General features: G+C 47.5%; 1 protein-coding gene across 1 annotated transcript in view; it reads right to left on the minus strand.

Annotated features, from left to right (window-relative positions):
• Positions 1–20,528, minus strand: part of IFT74 (intraflagellar transport 74) — a 2,643,271-nt gene that overhangs the window by 2,502,840 nt on the left and 119,903 nt on the right. Inside the window, exon 5 of the mRNA XM_044061439.1 lies at positions 1,946–2,044. Within this exon, the coding sequence (XP_043917374.1) occupies positions 1,946–2,044 (99 nt within the window). The remainder of the gene's footprint in view (positions 1–1,945; positions 2,045–20,528) is intronic.

Here is a 20,528-nt window from a genome sequence, read left to right on the forward strand (position 1 = left end):
CCTTTTTTCGGGGGTTGAGAACCCCTGATTAGAGAAATTAAGTCCTCAGCCATTTTGAGCATCTGCTTTTTAGGCATGGGGCCTTGAGAAGGTCCCTGTGGGGTTTGTTTTTTAGAATGCATGGCTGTCTTAGACTTAGTGAAAGCCTTGATGGAAAAAGAAGAGGAAGGCCTGAAGACACCTTGAGAGGAGGCAGACCTATCTAAACTCTGAGTTTCACCGCCAAGAGTGGCTTCGGTATCTGTAGTCGGGGTGTGGGCCGAACAGCCTGCGACCTCGGGTACAGAAGACACCACCAATGAAGTGTCGTCGGTAGTCAGGGGATGCGTAGGCGCCTCGCTGAGAACCGGACCACATGTAGTCGGCTTTGGCATGGTGTCGGTAGAGGCTGCGGACCTCGTGTGTCGGTTCTTATCTTTGCGTCTTTTAGTCAAAACTGGAGTTGGAGTATCCGATGACATTATGTAGTTAAATTTTTTGCCAAAAAAGTGCTGGGAGAACTCCGCCCGATGCTTAATGGTGCGTTTGTTGAATGTAGCACAAAAATGACAGGCCGAGACGTCGTGGTCTGGGCCTAAGCAAGGAATGCAGAGGGAATGAAAATCCTTATGCGGTATTTGCTTCCCACATGAAATGCAATTATTAACTTTGTCTGACATCGGTCTGAGGCAAGAAAAGTTTCCCCAACGGGGTACTTAGCTTTCAAGAAGACTTCGGTTGCAGATATTCATAATCTCAGGAGCTGGCCGACCGGCACTTGCGAACTGCTTCTGCTTCGGGCACCGCGCGGCAAGAAAGACTGAAGAAAATGGTGTCGGCTGGTTCTTTTATACCCCTGTCGCACTGACGTCAGGGAAGAAGCGACGACAACCGACGCCAGACCTAGACTTTGGAATTCGGCCGACCGAGGACCCGCCTGACGGCAGGAAAACCCATCTGTTATGACTGCAGCTGTATGCACGATGAACATCTGAGAGGAAGTATGAAGGGTAACAGGGGTTGAAAGGACAACATTTTGAACTTAAAAAGACTGAGAAAGGAAAATTCTAGAGATAATCTCCAAGTTCCTTCTTTCTTTAGCACCAGAAAATTACTGAATAAAATCCTTTCCCTGTTTGATCTGGGAGCACAGGTTCTCCATAGACAAAACTTACCAGACGACTGAAGTAAACAGAGATGTCTGCTTTGCAGGGTGTGGAGGAATCCCCAGAAAGGGAGGAAGGGACTCCCTCTCCCATCTGTATTCTTTCTGAATGATTCTCAGAAGCCATTTGTCATTTGTCTAAAATTATCTGATGCCACCGAGGAAAATTCAGAGCTAGAGACACTGGAAAAGATTTAATGGAGTGTTAGAGTGGGGTGAGGGATTCTAGAAGGGACAGAGAGTCATTTGGATGTCTGGACTGTTCTTAGCTCATTGACACTGCCTCTTATTTCATTGAAATTTGCATCTTCCAATTTTTAAAGATCTTGCCTCCAATTTTTTTATGTCCATTACAATATTCCGTACTTCCATCCCAACTCACCAAAAGAGAGTTCCCAAGTATTTACTGGATTACAATTTGCTAGGTTACATGCAGAAGATACATGTCCTTTTTCAGTTACAGTCTCCAAAATTATACATGGTATATTTATGAATGAATCATGTTTTCATTTTGGGACTACCAAGAATCCAATCATGTTCTAAAAGTGATAGACATATCTGCCATTTAAAGAAGGAGCTGAATTAGTTGGCATCCACATGGCATACGAGGTACACATAAAACTGGTTAAAAAAAAATACAGAAAATGACTTCCCATGTATAAGAGACTCGGAGGGAGATACAGAATGCAACCTACTACAAAATAAAAAAGTCAGAGTATATGTGATAAGACTGCTTCATTTTCACTTAATCACGTGTTGCATTTTAACCTCAATGTGCTTTGTAAATACAGAGTAACCTACCTTTTCTCATAGGAAAGGTAAACAGAGCTCTCCTCATTGTAAAGATCTATTTCTTTCTGCAATTTGCTTGTTTCTGTTGTTAGTTCATTTAATTTGCTCCTGTAAAGAAAGAAAGGAAAGGAAAACATACTAAATATTACTGGGCTTCATTGCCTCTAATTCACATATGTAAATATAATTTCAATGACATATTACTACAAACTTCCTTGTAAAAACAGTGCATTTATTTTTTTATCATTTAATTTTTTTCTTGATGACATAGCATGTACGAAGGATAATAAAATAAGAAGTTATGTACCTACCATAACGTTCCATGTTAGTTGTCTTCTCTCACCTTCTTTCTTGCTTGATGGGTTCGGAGCCGATCCCTCGGCTCCGACTCGGCACTTGCTAAGCTCGAGAGTCACTTTTACCAGCTCGAGGCAGCCCCATATCCCATGATGCAAGGCGGTAAGTACCCAGACCTCGTTTGCTGACAGAGGGCAATAGCACCAAGCATAAAATACTTCCCAAAGGAAGAAAGAAACTTACAGATGGAAAAAAGGACCAGGTCTGAATGGTCTTTAGCATAACAGTTTCTTATACAAGGTCTGTCCAGGCCAGGGGGAAGGAGGGATGCAGAAAGAAGGCGAGAGAAGACAACTAACATGGAACGTTATGGTAGGTACATAACTTCTTAATGTTAAGTTGTCAATCTCGCCTTCATTCTTGCTTGATGGGACCGCGTCCCTAGCACCTCTATCCTGGGTGGCTCAATGGAACAAACTCTTGAGGACTGTAGAGCCAAAACTGGCTCTGTCCCTGGAGGCCAAGTCCAATTTGTAATGGGAAACAAAAGTGTGAGGAGTAGCCCAAGTGGCGCTGCACAAATAGTGTCCAAAGGAAGTCTAGCTTGAAAGCTGTAGAAGTAGCTAAGCCCTAGTTGAATGTGCTTTAGGTTTTGAGCACAGCTGTTTTCCTTAGTTGACAGATGAAGGTAATGAGAGAAAGCCATCTGGACAAGGTCACTTTAGAAACAGGAAGGCCTTTTTATTAGCATAGGAGACAAAAAGTTGATCAGATTTTCTAAATTTTTTTGTTCTGTCCAAATAATATCTAAGTTGACGGTGGACATTCAAGATAATGTAGCTTTTGTTCAGCTCTGTCTGAATAGTTAGGAAAAAATACAGGGAGATCAATGGATTGATTCAGATTGTTCTTTGAGCGACCTTAGGTAAAAAGGTTGGATTAGTTCTCAAAGATACTCTGTCTTTGTGAAAAACTAAATAGGGAGAACGAAAGAGCATGAAGTTCAGACACCCTCCTGGCAGATGTAATAGCCACTAGGAATAAAGTTTTCCAAGAAAGATATTTCAAGGAACAAGAAACAGCTGGCTCAAAGGGGAAGAATCAAGGATGTCAGCACTAAATTTAGATCCCACTGAGGAGGAGGATTCCTGATTGGAGGTTTTAGTAGGAAAATTCCTTTCAGAAAAGCCCTGCAGAGCCTATGGGACATAATATTATGATCTGCTATCCGACATGAAAATTGGAAATAGCAGCCAATTGAACTCTGACTGTGGAAGAAGAGGAGCCTGCATGAAAAATCTCTGCTAAGAAGTCCAGAACTGCCTGAACAGGGGCAGTAAAAGGATCAATATTTTGGGCCTTAGCCCAATAAGAGAAACATTTCCATTTGCTTGTGTAAATCCTCCTAGTAGAGGATTTTAGTGAAGCTACTATGATGTCTCTAACTGGGTTAGAGATCAAAGGAAGCCTGGCTAAGGAAGGAAGTGGAGCAACCATGCTGTGAGGTTGAGAGAAGGGATTGACCGGTGCAGCTGACCCGATTGGTGAATCAGAAGATCTGGCACTGGGTCCAGATGCCACGGCTGCACCAAAAGGTGATGATGGAGGAACGGAACCAAACTTGTCGAGGCCAGTAGGCAATGAGAATCAATTTGGCTCTCAAAGCGGTAGCTTTCTGGATCACCTGAGGGATCAGAGGAAATGGGGGAAGGCATAAAGAAGTCCCTGGGGCCAATCCTGGGTCAGAGCGTCTCTGGGGATGGCCTGATAGAGGAGGCTGAAGAAGTCTAGACATTTGCTGTTTTGGGGAGTAGCAAAAGATCGCAACATGGATGACCCCATTCCAGAAAAATCTCTTCCGCTATAGATTGCTTGAGAGACCACTCGTGAGGCATGAGGATAGCTCTGCTCAATCTGTCCGCTATAATGTTGGTTTTCCCAGGGATATGTTGCTACCAGAAACCGATGAGAGGAGATCGCCCATTGCCAAAGTCTGAGCGCTTCGACACAAGGTAGGACCTGGTTCCGCCCTGTTTGTTGATATACCAAACTACAGACATGTTGTCTGTGTGGACTGCAATTGTCCCTACGGGAAGAAAGTCGTTGAGGGCTTGCAACGTTAAAAGCACTGCTCTCATCTCCAGGACATTTATGTGCAGATGGTACTCGAGCGGCTGCCACATCCCATGAACCATCCTGCCCTGATAATGACCCCCACCCGATCAGGGAGGCATCCGTGGTGACAGTGGCTATCGGGATGGGGTACAAAGTACCTGCCTTGGTGAATCTGAGACGATGTGATCCACCAAGCAAGATGCTCTTGCATGTCTGTGTCACCAGAATCTGGTGACGCATTGGAAGTTGCTGGTATGACCACTGTGTGAACAGCATCCACTGAAGAAGGCATGTAGAATCGAGCCAAGGGAAGAAGAGTAATGGCCGCAGCCATGAGACCTAATACCTTTAGAACCATTCTGGCCTGTATTTTCTTGCTGGCCAGAATGATCCTGACATGAGTCTGAATGTCTGAAACTCTTTGTTCTGCAAGGGTAGCTGACATCCGAACAGTGTTTAAGTTTGCCTATGAAGGTAATAGACTGGCAGGGCGATAAGGATGACTTTTGAAGTTGATTGAGATGCCCAAATGAGAACAAAGGTCTATTGTGTAATCCCTGGCTTGTATAAGCTGATGCCTGGTGGAGGCTGACAGGAGCCAGTCGTCGAGATCGGAAACACCTGGAATCCTTGGCGTCTCAGGTGAGCCGTGACCACTGCCATGCATTTGGTGAACACTCTGGGGGCTGTAGTGAGACCAAAGGGCAGGGCTCTGAACTGGAAATGACTGGACCCCAGCCGAAAGCGGAGAAATCTCCTGGGCGTCTGTGAATTTTGATGTGATAGTGCGCATCCTGAAGATCTATTGAGCACATCCAGTTGTCCTTCTGTAAGAAGGGCAGAATTGACTGAAGAGTGACCATTCGGAATCTTGTCTTCCTGACAGACTTGTTGAGTCTGCTGAGATCCAATATTGGTCTCCAGTCTCCCGTCTTTTGGGGACCAAAAAGAACCTTGAGTAGATTCCGGCTCTGAATGGTCTATTGTAACTGGCTGAATGGCTCTTTTTGCAGTAGTTTTGAGATTTCTGACTCTGCAGTCCCTTAGACCGGGTGGTACATCTGGAAGGGAACTTGAGGGAAGGGACTTTCCTCGAAAGGAATTATGTAACCCTTGGATATGATCGACTGTACCCATCTGTCTTGAGTGAGGGAATGCCAGGCTTCTGGGTACAGTGATAATCTTCCCCCGACTGCCTCCAAGGAGGGACAGCCGGGCAACACCTCAGGGATGCTGAAAGGGCTTGTCAGAGAGAGGCTCCCTGCTTCCCTGGTTCTTCAGACCCCCTCTGCCTCTAGAGCGACGTCTGTTGTTGTTACCCCCTCTGCCTCTAGGGGTAAACTGACCACGTGAATCCGGCGTGACTCCTTGGGATTTACGGAACCACATCTTCCCGCCCTTCTGTCCTTTAGGATAAGGTCTAGAAGGGGTGGAAAAACGGACTCCAACAGCAGAAAGAGTCTTGCCGTCCTGCTCGCACCTGGTCAAGGTTTCCTTTACCTGAGGGCCAAACAAAGCTGACCCATCAAAGGGAGAATTTGTAAAGGGCCTTAAAGGGATCCATAAAATCACATAGCCGCATCCAGGCTTGGCGTCTAAGAGCCACACCTGTACCTGCGGCTCTACTACTCCATCCGCAGCATAAGATATTAGCCGCATGGAGGAGTTTGCAATGGAATTGAGGGTTCCTAGCTGCGAAGCAATTTTTCTTGAGCCCCTGCAGCTGTAGGATCCTGAACTACTTCTCCCAGCTCCTTCAGGATATCCCTCTGGAGTCTGGTGAAGTGACATAGGTAATTCAGCGAGCATAGCAAAGGTCGCTGAGGAAAACATCCGCTTACCTATCCATGGTCCTAGAGTCCTTATTAGGAGGATGGACAGACGGAAGGATCTGCAAGTTCCTTTTGGTGGCAGCCACCACCATGGCATCAGCGGGGACACCCTTAGTAAGGAATTGTTTGTCAGGGCAGTGATAAATTTTGAAGGCCTCCTAGGGACTGGCTCTACAGAGTCAGGAGCTGCCCACCTTGTGCAATAACCTGCATAAGGGGGTCAGAAGGCGGAGACACCCAGGAGGTGGAGGGCCGAGATCCAAACGCCTCTAGGTATACTGACTCATCCTCAGAGGGATTGTTGGTGGGCCAGTTTCCCCTCTGTTTCAGAAGTTCTAGGATGTCTGAGAAGGAGACATCCTCAGAGGGGGATCTAGGGGATCCCTCTGACTCATCAAAGTCAGTATCCGAAGTGACAGACTCGGGGGAGTCTACATGCTTCCTCTTACAAGTCCTCTTCCTAGGAGGATCTCAATAAACATCAGGAGAATCCTCGGAAGAGGGGGAAATTCCCAATGGGGAAACCTGAGGCGGAGGATCTCTGGGTCCTGTAGCAAGAGAAGTGGCAGAGATGTCAACAGGTACTATAGAGGGAGGAGCTACGGGAACAGACTGCTGACTGATACCAGTGGCCAGTACACTCTTCATCACCTCGAAAGCTCCCCTCCCAGGCAGGTCTGAGAGAACCCGCTCCGAAGAGCTAGGAACTCCAGGGGCCACGAAGGGAAGTCTCCGAGGCAGATGTCGGAGCCGAGCTCACCAGGCCGAGGCTCCAAGGGAAGAGCGGGGTTCGGACAAGGGTCGATGCCACTCACCCCTCGGAGGAGACCATGGAAGCCCGACCACGAATCCCTCTAAGGAAGGTCTCAAGAGGAGATAAGAGTAGAGGCTGAAGGAACAGAAGGGGTATCCGTCCTCCAGCCGTAGCAGTAACCATTCGAAGACTCCAACTCCAAGCTCTGGGGTAGAGTTGAAGGAGGAACTGTAACGGGTGGACCAACAGTCGTCTGTTGAGACGGACTGTGTAACATTTGGGCCAGTACCTGTGACTTAAGTAATCTACTGACCACTCTCTCTAGGTCATGATCTGACAACCTGGATGACCTTGAAGATCGGCTCCGATGGCTCCGTTCGATAGAAGTGGTGAAGCGGGCGAAGTATCGGCCCCAAGGAAGGAGCCCTCGACCTCTTCCTGAAAGGAGCCATCGGACCCGATACTATAGATCCTGTCGGAGCCGACCCCGGGGAGCCGACAGGAAGCCTCGATGTATCGGCTCCAGCCGGAGCCGATACAGCCACCAAAGTAACGGTGTCGGAGCCGATCGGAGCCGACACCGATGCCTGTGCCACATGGGTGTCGGAACCGATCGGAGCCGACATCGAAGTGGTCAATACAGGTTCGGCACCAATAGCCATCGGTGCCGAAGGCTTTGTTAAGCCAGAATCGGCTCCAGCGGGCGATCTCGACTCAATGCAGTCGGGCCGAGGCCGCAGGCTTAGGTACAGAAGCCTGGGCCTTGGAAGGTTTAACTGATTTGGATGGAGCCGACTTAGCGGAGAGCCCTCCGGCTTAAGAAGGCCCCTAAGGATCAGTTTATTCTTTCCTGCAGGACTCTCTGGCTGAAGGAATGACAAATAGCACAGGAGTCCTGCAGGTGAAGAGGGCCCAGACAATACAGGCAAGAAGTGTGACCGTCTGTCAGAGACATCTTCTGACAGCACGAGTCACACTTCTTAAAACCTGAGACCATCTCCTTTGACATGGTGCTTAAACACACACACACACACACCAGTCAAAAAACTAACTTAAATAAAATACCAAAAGGTATTCTATAAAACCAACACACACACCCTAACAGGGGGGGGGATGGGATAGGGAAAAGTTTGACTAAAAAAAATTAAGGAGACAGGGATTTTCTGTCAGAAAAAGTACAAAATAAGGTTAAAACTATCAATAAAAGGTTTTTTTACTAAAAAGGGGCTTAAATCTCACAAAAGTGAATGACTTACCAGGAACTGGTAAAAAGAGGACCTCCTAAGCGAAGCGGCAAACGAGATCTGGGTACTTACCGCCTTGCATCATGGGATATGGGGCTGCCTCGAGCTGGTAAAAGTGACTCTCGAGCTTAGCAAGTGCGAGTGGACGAGGGATCGGCTCCGAACCCATCAAGCAAGAATGAAGGCGAGATTGACAACTTAACATTTACTGTTATCAAGCACAGTCCAAGAAGTGTACGAGTAAAGTTAGTAAAAATGAATTCTTATACAGTAGAAATCTGTATGGTCAGTACTTTCAGTTTAAGACACTCATGATGCAAATGTATCTGAAGTTTCTATAGAAAGGAAATAAAAAGAAGTTATGTACCTACCATAACGTTCCATGTTAGTTGTCTTCATCTCGCCTTCTTTCTTGCTTGTTGGGATCGGAGCCGACCCTCGGCTCTGACTCAGCCATCTTCTATAGCTCGAGAGCTGTTTACTGGCTCGAGGCTACCCCTTATCCCATGATGCCTAGCGCTAGCTACCCAAATCTCATTTGTAATAGCTAACCCCAGACATAGCAAGAATAAACCTGACCAAACTAACAGGTTGGGCATACCTGTTATACTCTACAAGTCAGTAGAGGAAACAAACCAGAGAATACTCAGCCGGTGAAGCCTAAACTCCTCTCAGTCCAAAAGGACAGGGGGGTGGAGGGGGGGGACGCAAGAAAGAAGGCGAGATGAAGACAACTAACATGGAACGTTATGGTAGGTACAAAACTTCTTTATGTTAAGTTGTCTATCTCGCTTTCAATTCTTGCTTGTTAGAACAGCGTCCCTAGCACCTACGATCCTGGGTGGCTCACTGGAACAGACTCTTCACAACAGTGGAACCAAAGTTAGCTCTATTCCTGGAGACCATGTCTAACTTGTAATGAGAAATAAAGGTATGAGGATTTTCCCACGTGGCAGCGGCACAAATACAGTCCATGGGCAACCTACACTGGAAGGCTACAGAAGTGGCCAAAGCCCTAGTAGAATGACCTTTCGGTTTGGTAGACAACTCTTTTTTCTTAGTTGACAGATGAAGGTAATAATGTGAGACAACCACCTGGACAGGGTCACTTTGGAGAGTGGGAGACCCTGTATGCCCTTAGCATAGGAAAGGAAAAGTTGATCCGACTTTCTTATATCCTTCGTTCTATGCAGGTAAAAACGCAATTGTCTATGAACATCCAAAAGGTGTAACTTGTATTCTGCCTTGTTGGTGTAGTTAGGGAAAAACACTGGAAGGTCTATGGATTGGTTTAGATTATTTTCTGAGCAGACTTTAGGAACGAAGGAGGGATTAGTTCCTCAGAGTAACCCTGTCCTTGTGAAAAACTAAGTACGGAGAACGAACACTTAGTGCTTGAAGTTCCGAGACGCGTCTGGCTGAGGTAATAGCTAACAGAAAGAGAGTTTTCCACGATAAGGGAGCAGGATGCTGCCGGTTCAAAAGGGGGCATAATCAAGGTGGTTAGTACCAAGTTAAGGTCCCAAGGAGGAGGGGGATCTCTCACTGGGGGCCTAAGGAGAGTAGTCCCTCTGAGAAAAGCTTTACACAGCTTATGAGACATAATATTTAGATTAGAAAAACCAACATGGACGTTAGAGATAGCCGCTAGTTGAACCCCGACTGTGGCAGAAGTGGACCCAGAGTGAAAAAGCTCTGTTAGGAACTCCAAGATCTCGTGAACTGGGGCTGAAAATGGATCTATGTTCCCAGCCTCTGCCCAATAAGAGAAACATTTCCATTTGCTAGCATATGTCTTTTTAGTAGCCGATTTGTGAGAGGACACAATAATTTCACGCACAGCCAGGGAAATGCTGGGAAGCCTGGCTAGGGTTGGAATTGGATCAATCAAGCTGTGAGCTGGAGTGTTTGGAGGGATTGATGCAGCTCTCCTGATTGATGAATCAGCAGGTCTGGAATAGGATCCAGGGTCCAGGGATGCTCGAGGAGGTAACAGTGCAGGAACGGACACAAAATCTGTCGAGGCCAGTAAGGAGGATCATTCTGCAACCCAACGATATCGCTTTCTGTATGAGTTTGGGTATAAGAGGGAAAGGCGGGAAGGCATAAGGAAGTCCCTGAGGCCAATCGTGTACTAGAGCATCTCTGGAAGGGTGACCGGGAAGCGGTAAAAGGGAGAAGTAGTTGCTGCATTTGGTGTTGAAGGGGGTGGCAAACAGATCGCAGCAAGGCTGTCCCCATTTGCAGAAGATCAGATCCGCAACTACCTGATTCAGAGACCACTCGTGAGGCATGAGAACAGCTCTGCTGAGCCTGTCCGCTATGATGTTGGACTTCCCAGGGATGTGCGTCGCAATCAGAAATCGTTGGGATGAAATCGCCCACTGCCAGAGTCTGAGTGCTTCTCGACATAGGGGGTCGGACCTGGTTCCGCCCTGCTTGTTGATGTACCACACTATTGACATGTTGTCCATTTGAATTGTAATAGTCCCAGGAGGGAGGGAGTCCTGAAGTGCTTGCAACGCTAGTAGCATGGCTCTCATCTCCAAGACATTTATGTGCAGATGGTACTCGTGAGGCTGCCAATTGCCTTGGACTGTCCTGCCCTGATAATGCCCCCCCACCCTATCAGTGAGGTATCCGTGGTCACTGTGGCAACTGCAGGGGGCTGGATGAATGGTCTTCCCTGAGACACTAGTGGGGAGGCCATCCACCAGGAAACGTGTCTTTTACATGTTTCTGTAATCATGATCATGTGAGACATGGGGAGCTGTTGAAGGGACCACTGTGTGAAGAGAAGCCACTGAAGGATTCTCATGTGAAAACGGGCCAGAGGTATCAGAAGAATTGCCACTGCCATAGAACCCAGAGTTTGAAGCACCAACCTGACTTGTACCCTTTTGCATTGCATGAGGATATGAACTTGCTGCCAAATGAAGGCCACCCTGTCTGGCGGTAGCCCTGTGGACATACTTCTTGTATCTAAATCTCCTCCTATATAGGTAATAGATTGACATGGCAACAAGGCAGATTTTTCGAAATTTATAGTAATGCCTAGCTGGGCACAAATTACGATTGTATAGTCCCTGGCTTGAAGGAGTTGATGCCTGGTAGTAGCAGTAAGGAGCCAGTCGTCTAGATAAGGAAACACCTGGAATCCTTGACGCCTCAGGTGAGCCGTGACCACTGCCATACATTTGGTGAACACCCTGGGGGCTGTGGTGAGACCAAAGGGCAAAGCTCTGAACTGATAATGACTGGCTCCCAGCCGGAAGCGAAGGAATCTCCTGGAGCGCCTGTCCATCTTGATGTGATAGTACGCATCCTGGAGATTTATTGAGCACATCCAATTGTCCTGACCCACAAAGGGTAGAATGTACTGTAGTATGACCATCCAAAACCTTGTTCTTTGAACAGACTTGTTTAGTCTGCTGAGATCCAGTACTGGTCTCCAGTCCCCTGTCTTTTTTGGCACCAAAAAGAACCTTGAGTAAGTTCCGGATCTGAGTTGGTCTGCCGGGACTTCCTGGATGACTCTTTTTCCTAGCAGTCTTGAAATTTCTATGACTGCTTGGGCCCTCAGATTAGGCGGAACATCTGGAAGGGATCTGCTTGACAGTAGGGGAGGTTGGAAGAAGGGAATTACATAGCCTCCGGAAATGAGTGATTGTACCCATTTGTCTCGCGTAATGTCTTGCCAGGCTTTTAGATAAAGTGAAAGTCTTCCCCCAACTACCTCCAGAGGCGGGCAGCCGAGAAACCCTTCAGGGATGCTGGAAGGGCTTGTCAGAGAAGGATTCCCTGGTTCTGCGGACCCCCTCTGCCCCGAGGGCGGCGTCTGTTATTGTTGCTTCCTCCTCTGCCCCTGGAGGAAAAATCGCTACATGTATAAGGCGAGGCTCCCTGGGATTTCCGAAACCACATTTTTCCACTCTTCTGACCTTTGGGACATGGTCTGGAAGGGAGTAGAAAAATGGACTCCCACGGCAAAGAGAGTCTTGCCTTCCTGTTCACACCTAGTGAGAGTGTCCTTCACCTGTGGTCCAAAGAGAAATGAACCGTCAAAGGGAGTGTTGGTGAATGACGCTCTAAAGGGCTCCGCAAAATTACATAGCTGCATCCATGCGTGTCTCCTAAGGGCCACGCCTGTACCTGTGGCTCTACTCGCACCATCGGCGGCATAGGAAATGAGCCTTATGGAGAAGTTAACCACCGAATTAAGGGTCGCCAGCTGAGAAGCCACTTTAGCTTGAGCCCCTTCAGCTGATGGATCCTGGAGGGTATTCAAGCTCTTTCAGGAGATCGCTCTGAAGCCTGGTAAAATGGCATAAGTAATTCAGTGACGTCATGGAAAAGGTCGCTGAAGCAAACATACGCTTCCCGTATCTATCCATGGTCCTAGGCTCCTTGTTAGGAGGATGGACAGAGGAAGAAGTTTCCGCTAACTCCTTTTTAGTGGCCGCTGATACTACCATGGCATCTATGGGAACACCCTTGGTAAGGAACTGTTTATCAGGGGGTGCAGTGATAAACTTGCTGGGCCTCCTCGGGGTTGGTTCCACTGTATCCGGGGCTGACCAAGCCCTTCGAGCCACCACTGACATTAGTGGATTGAAGGGCGGAGACACCCAGGAGGTGGAAGGGTGGGAACCGAATGCAACCAGGAATATGGATTCATCCTCAGTAGGGGCTAGGGCAGTCCAGTTCCCCCTCTGCCTAAGCATTTCCAGGATGTCCGAAAAGGAAACCTCTTCAGAGGGGGATCTCGGGGACCCTTCCGATTCATCCAAATCCGTATCCGAAGTGACAGACTCAGGGGAGTCAATGTGCTTCCTCTTGTACTTCCTCTTCCGAGGGGCCTCCTCTGAATGATCAGGGGAGGCTTCGGAAGAAGAGGAAACACCCAGTGGGGTGCTCTGGAGCGTCGGTTCCCCATGCTTTAGGGTCTGGAGGAAGGACAGAGGTTGACCCAGGCACTACAGGGGACGGAGCCACTGGGATCAAACGTGGTGCTGACTCAGGGGCCAGTACACTCCTCATGACATCGAAGGCATCCCTGCCACGATGCAAAGAAGGCTCCGGTTCCGAGGAAACCAGAATCCTCCTCCGCACCGAGGGGGACGGCTCTGAGGCCGATGTAGGAGCAGAGCTCACCTGCGCTGAAGCTCCGAGAGGGAGAACGGGGTCGGACAAGGGTCCGATGCCACTCGCCCCCCCTGAGCCGATGAAGGAGTCTCGGCGCCCAGATCCCTCAAAAGAAGGCACCACCGAGGGGATCGGAGCCGACGATGGAACCGAAGCGGAAATCGTTATCAGTGCCGACAGTTCCACGATTTGGACCCCAACAAACTCCAGCGCAGAGCTCAAAGGAGTCGGAGGAGGAACATCGATGGAAGTGGACGGAGCCGACACCTGTTGAGGAGGGCTGGATAACATTTTGGCCAGTGCCTGCGACTTCAACAACCTACTGACCACTCTCTCCATGTCGTGATCCGAGAGTCTAGAGGACCGGGAGGAGTGGGAGGATCTGTGACTGCGGTCACTCTGCAACAAGGGAGACCGAGGAGCCGAATGTATAGACTCTAGAGAAGGGGACCTCGGTCTCTTGTGGGTCTGAGATGGCTCCGAAGATACTGATGGAGCCGACTGGGAGGCAGCCTCCTCGGTGAGCTGGAACCGAAGTAGTAGGTAATGCTTGGGCCAATGACTGCTCTGAGCTGGCAGCCGACAATTTGGTCGGTTTAGCAGATTTCACCGGCTGAGCCTTGGCCGGTGAATCCTGGGGCTTAAGAAGACCCCTTAAGATAAGCTTATTTTTGTGCTCCTGCAGAACCCTTGGGCTGAATGCGTGGTATACAGAACAAGAGTCCTGCAGGTGCACTGCGCCTAAGCAATAGACGCAAGAAGTGTGCCCATCTGTCAGAGACATTTTCTGACATCATGAGTCACACTTCTTGAATCCAGACACTTTGGATTCTTTAGACATATCCAGTAGAGAAATGCTACCTTACACTGAAAAGTTTTTGGCCAAAGGCCCCAACAGTAAAAAACTACAGACACTAACCTAACCAAAAACACGATAACTACAGTCAAGAAGTTTTTTGTTTTTTTTTTTACTACGAAGCCTCTAACTTAAACTGGGAAAGTTACAATAACACTAAAACTACAACAAACTAATTAACGACTATGTCGAAAACCTCTAAACTATCAAAAAGGGAACCCTAATCTGCTAGAAAAGTATTATAATAAACTTACACGAGCCTGAGCCAGTAACAACGAACCTCGCAGCTGAAGTTGCAAATGAGATCTGGGTAGCTAGCGCTAGGCATCATGGGATAAGGGGTAGCCTCGAGCCAGTAAACAGCTCTCGAGTTATAGAAGATGGCAGAGTTGGAGCCGAGGGTCGGCTTCAATCCCAACAAGCAAGAAACGAAGGCGAGATAGACAACTTAACATTACAGATATCACAAAAAGGCACTTGATACAGATACCACAAAAGATGGTCTTTCTAAGAGATGCTCTTACAAGTACCCCTTTGGAGGCTTTCTTTCTATTTCATTACTCTGAACTGAGGCTGATATTTGCCATCTTTGCTAGCACTAACTGCAAGGGATCTAACAATTGATAACAGACCTGCGATTTATGTGTCAGTATAAGTGGGGCTATCCCTCCACTCTGTGAAACGTGTAAAGGAAAATAAAAGAATATCTTCAGAAAGTATGATATTTAAAAAAAACTGTATATCTGTTTCTGTTTATCTATACAGGTACATACACAAGTGTGTGTGTGTGTGTGTGTGTGTGTGTATATATATATATATATATGTATATATATATATATATATATATATATATATATATATGTGTGTGTGTGTGTATGTGTGTATATATACATACATATATATATATATATATATATATATATATATATATATATATATATATATATATATACACACACCACACAGATATACATATATACATATATATATATATATATATATATATATATATATATATATATATATATCCACAAAAACATTCGCAGAGGCTCTCAATAATAATCTGCTCAAGCAACGGAGACCTCCAAAGCAGAAACGCAAGCAACTTCCACCCCCCAACACAACCCAAATGACACAAAGCCTCAGACTCAGTGTGCCAATAAACCACAGCCCAGAACAGAAAAGTGATATACAAAGAGGCAATGAGAGGACATTTGTATGGCTCTCGCTTATGCAATGAAGTCCAGAAGGTTTAGGATTTTCACTTAGAAGAGCTTGCATAGTTATTTTATACCCTAGACAGACTTAAGAATTTTTCCTCAGCCAGACAGCAAATGTTGGAGGTGTGATGGACAATAGAGAGAGAGAGTGTCAACTGGGAACATGTTTTTGAGAATACAAAGAGCTGGCAGATTTAAAAAATTCCTTACAGAATACTTTGTCAGAAATGTCAGGTAAGTAAATGGTTGGAACGAAGGAAAATAAGAAGTTATGTACCTACCATAACGTTCCATGTTAGTTGTCTTCTCTCACCTTCTTTCTTGCTTGATGGTTCGGAGCCGATCCCTCGGCTCCGACTCGGCACTTGCTTTAGCTCGAGAACTCCTTTTACCAGCTCGAGGCAGCCCCATATCCCATGATGCAAGGCAGGAAGTACCCAGATCTCGTTTGTTGACAAAAGGGCCATAACACCAAGCATAAACAATACTTCCCAAAGGAAGAAGAAACTTACAAATGGAAAAAGGACCAGGTCTGAATGGTCTTTAGCATTATAGTTTCTTATACAAGGTCTGTCCAGGCCAGGGGGAAGGAGGGAGGGTCAGAAAGAAGGCAGAGAAGACAACTAACATGGAGCGTTATGGTAGGTACATAACTTCTTAATGTTAAGTTGTCAATCTCGCCTTCATTCTTGCTTGATGGGACCGCGTCCTAGCACCTCTATCCTGGGTGGCTCAATGGAACAAACTCTTGAGGACTGTAGAGCCAAAACTGGCTCTGTCCCTGGAGGCCAAGTCCAATTTGTAATGGGAAACAAAAGTGTGAGGAGTGGCCCAAGTGGCGCTGCACAAATAGTGTCTAAAGGCAGTCTAGCTTGAAAAGCTGTAGAAGTAGCTAAACTCCTAGTTGAATGTGCTTTAGGTTTTGAGCACAGCTGTTTTCCCCTGATCGTATAAATTTCAGTGATGACGAAGAAAGCCATCTGGACAAAGTCACTTTAGAAACAGGAAGGCCTTTTTATTATCCGCATAGGAAACAAAAAGTTGATCAGATTTTCTAAAATTTTTGTTCTGTCCAAATAATATCTAAGCTGACGGTGGACGTCAAGATAATGTAGCTTTTGTTCAGCTCTATCTGAATAGTTAGGAAAAATACAGGAGATCAATGGATTGATTCAGATTGTTTTTGAAGCGACCTTAGGTAAAAAGGATGGATTAGTTCTCAAAGATACTCTGTCTTTGTGAAAAATCAAATAGGGGTCGAACCGAAAGAGCATGAAGTTCAGACACCCTCCTGGCAGATGTAATAGCCACTAGGAATAAAGTTTTCCAAGAAAGATATTTCAGGGAACAAGAAACAGCTGGCTCGAAGGGGAAGAATCAAGGATGTCAGCACTAAATTTAGATCCCACTGAGGAGGAGGATTCCTGATTGGAGGCTTTAGTAGGAAAATTCCTTTCAAAAGGCCCTGCAGAGCCTATGGGACATAATATTATGATCTGCTATCCCGACATGAAAATTAGAAATAGCAGCCAACTGAACTCTGACTGTGGAAGAAGAGGAGCCTGCATGAAAAATCTCTGCTAAGAAGTCCAGAACTGCCTGAACAGGGCAGTAAAAGGATCAATATTTTGGGCCTTAGCCCAATAAGAGAAACGTTCCATTTGCTTGTGTAAATCCTCCTGGTAGAGGATTTTAGTGAAGCTACTATGATATCTCTAACTGGGTTAGAGATCAAAGGAAGCCTGGCTAAAGAAGGAAGTGGAGCAACCATGCTGTGAGGTTGAGAGAAGGGATTGACCGGTGCAGCTGACCGGATTGGTGAATCAGTAGATCTGGCACTGGGTCCAGATGCCACGGCTGCACCAAAAGGTGATGATGGAGGAAGGGGAACCAAACTTGTCGAGGCCAGTAAGGGGCAATGAGAATCAATTTGGCTCTCAAAACGGTAGCTTTCTGGATCACCTGAGGGATCAGAGGAAAAGGAGGGAAGGCATAAAGAAGTCCCTGGGGCCAATCCTGGGTCAGAGCATCTCTGGGGGGATGGCCTGATAGAGGCAAGAGGCTGAAGAAGTCTGGACATTTGCTGTTTTGGGGAGTAGCAAAAGATCGCAACATGGGCGACCCCATTCCAGAAAAATCTCTTCCGCTATGGATTGCTTGAGAGACCACTCGTGAGGCATGAGAATAGCTCTGCTCAATCTGTCCGCTATGATGTTGGTTTTCCCAGGGATATGCGTTGCTACCAGAAACCGATGAGAGGAGATCGCCCATTGCCATAGTCTGAGCGCTTCGACACAAGGGGTAGGACTTGGTTCCGCCCTGTTTGTTGATATACCAAACTACAGACATGTTGTCTGTGTGGACTGCAATTGTCCCTACGGGAAAAAAGTCGTTGAGGGCTTGCAACGTTAAAAGCACTGCTCTCATCTCCAGGACATTTATGTGCAGATGGTACTCGAGCGGTTGCCACGTCCCATGAACCATCCTGCCCTGATAATGACCCCCACCCGATCAGGGAGGCATCCGTGGTGACAGTGGCTATCGGGGACGGAGGTACAAAGCACCTGCCTTGGTGAACCTGAGACGATGTGATCCACCAAGCAAGATGCTCTTTGCATGTCTGTGTCAGCAGAATCTGGTGACGCATTGGAAGTTGCTGGTATGACCACTGTGTGAACAGCATCCACTGAAGAAGGCGCATGTAAAATCGAGCCAGGGGAAGAAGAGTAATGGCCGCAGCCATAAGACCTAACACCTTTAGAACCATTCTGGCCTGTACCTTCTTGCTGGCCAGAATGATCCTGACATGAGTCTGAATGTCTGAAACTCTTTGTTCTGTAAGGGTAGCTGACATCCGAACAGTGTTTAAGTTTGCCTATGAAGGTAATAGATTGGCAGGGCGATAAGGATGACTTTTAAGTAGTTGACTGAGATGCCCAAATGAGAACAAAGGTCTATTGTGTAATCCCTGGCTTGTATAAGCTGATGCCTGGTGGTGGCTGACAGGAGCCAGTCGTCGAGATACGGAAACACCTGGAATCCTTGACATCTCAGGTGAGCCGTGACCACTGCCATGCATTTGGTGAACACTCTGGGGCTGTAGTGAGACCAAAGGGCAGGGCTCTGAACTGGAAATGACTGGACCCCAGCAGCGGAGAAATCTCCTGGAGCGTCTGTGAATTTTGATGTGATAATGCAATCCTGAAGATCTATTGAGCACATCCAGTTGTCCTTCTGTAAGAAGGGTAGAATTGACTGAAGAGTGACCATTCGGAATCTTGTCTTCCTGACAGACTTGTTGAGTCTGCTGAGATCCAATATTGGTCTCCAGTCTCCCGTCTTTTTGGGAACCAAAAAGAACCTTGAGTAGATTCCGGGCTCTGAATGGTCTATTGTAACTGGCTGAATGGCTCTTTTTTGCAGTAGTTTTGTGATCTCTAACTCTGCAATGTCCCTTAGACCGGGTGGTACATCTGGAAGCGAACTTGAGGGGAAGGGACTTTCCTCGAAAGGAATTATGTAACCCTTGGATATGATCGACTGTACCCATCTGTCTTGAGTGAGGGAATGCCAGGCTTCTGGGTACAGTGATAATCTTCCCCCGACTGCCTCCAAGGAGGGACAGCCGGGCAACACCTCAGGGATGCTGAAAGGGCTTCTCAGGAAGAGACTCCCTGTTGCCCTGATTCTTCGGACCCCCTCTGCCTCTAGAGCGGCGTCTGTTGTTGTTACCCCCTCTGCCTCTAGGGGTAAACTGACCACGTGAATCCAGCGTGACTCCTTGGGATTTACGGAACCACATCTTCCCACCCTTCTGTCCTTTGGGATAAGGCCTAGAAGGGGTGGAAAAACGGACTCCAATAGCAGAAAGAGTCTTGCCGTCCTGCTCACACCTGGTCAAGGTTTCCTTCACCTGAGGGCCAAACAAAGCTGACCCATCAAAGGGAGAATTTGTGAAGGGCCTTAAAGGGATCCATAAAATCACATAGCCGCATCCAGGCTTGGCGTCTAAGAGCCACACCTGTGCCTGCGGCTCTACTCGCTCCATCAGCAGCATAAGATATTAGCCGCATGGAGGAGTTAGCAATGGAATTGAGGGTTCCTAGCTGCGAAGCAATCTTTTCTTGGGCCCCTGCAGCTGTAGGATCCTGAACTACTTCTCCCAGCTCCTTCAGGATATCTCTCTGGAGTCTGGTGAAGTGACAAAGATAATTCAGCGAGCATAGCAAAGGTCGCTGAGGAAAACATCCGCTTGCAGTACCTATCCATGGTCCTAGAGTCCTTATTAGGAGGATGGGCGGCACGGAAGGATCTGCAAGTTCCTTTTGGTGGCAGCCACTACCATGGCATCAGCGGGGACACCCTTGGTAAGGAATTGTTTGTCACTAGGGGCAGTTATAAATTTAGAAGGCCTCCTAGGGACTGGCTCTACAGAGTCAGGAGCTGTCCACGCCTTCGTGCAATAACCTGCATAAGGGGTCGAAGGCGGAGACACCCAGGAGGTGGAGGGCCGAGATCCAAACGCCTCTAGGTATACTGACTCATCCTCAGAGGGATTGTTGGTGGGCCAGTTTCCCCTCTGTTTCAGAAGTTCTAGGGTGTCTGAGAAGGAGACATCCTCAGAGGGGGATCTAGGGGATCCCTCTGACTCATCAAAGTCAGTATCCGAACTGACAGACTCAGGGGAGTCTACATGCTTCCTCTTACAAGTCCTCTTCCTAGGAGGATCTCCCGAAACATCAGGAGAATCCTCGGAAGAGGGGGAAATTCCCAATGGGGAAACCTGAGGCGGAGGATCTCTGGGTCCTGTAGCAAGAGAAGTGGCAGAGATGTCAACAGGTACAATAGAGGGAGGAGCTACGGGAAGAGACTGCTGACTGATACCAGTGGCCAGTACACTCTTCATCACCTCGAATGCTCCCTGCCCAGGCAGGCCGGAGAGTCCCCGCTCCGAAGAGCTAGGAACTCCAGGTGCCACCGTAAGGGAAGTCTCCGTGGCAGATGTCGGAGTCGAGCTCACCAAGGCCGTGGCTCCAAGGGGAAGAGCGGGTTCGGACAAGGGTCGATGCCACTCACCCCCTCGGAGGAGACCATGGAAGCCCGACCACCGAATCCCTCTAAGGAAGAGG

The sequence above is a fragment of the Protopterus annectens genome, chromosome 2.part0, assembly GCF_019279795.1.
Source record: "Protopterus annectens isolate FY-2018-M chromosome 2.part0, PAN1.0, whole genome shotgun sequence".
NCBI classification, from domain to species: Eukaryota; Metazoa; Chordata; order Ceratodontiformes; family Protopteridae; genus Protopterus; species Protopterus annectens.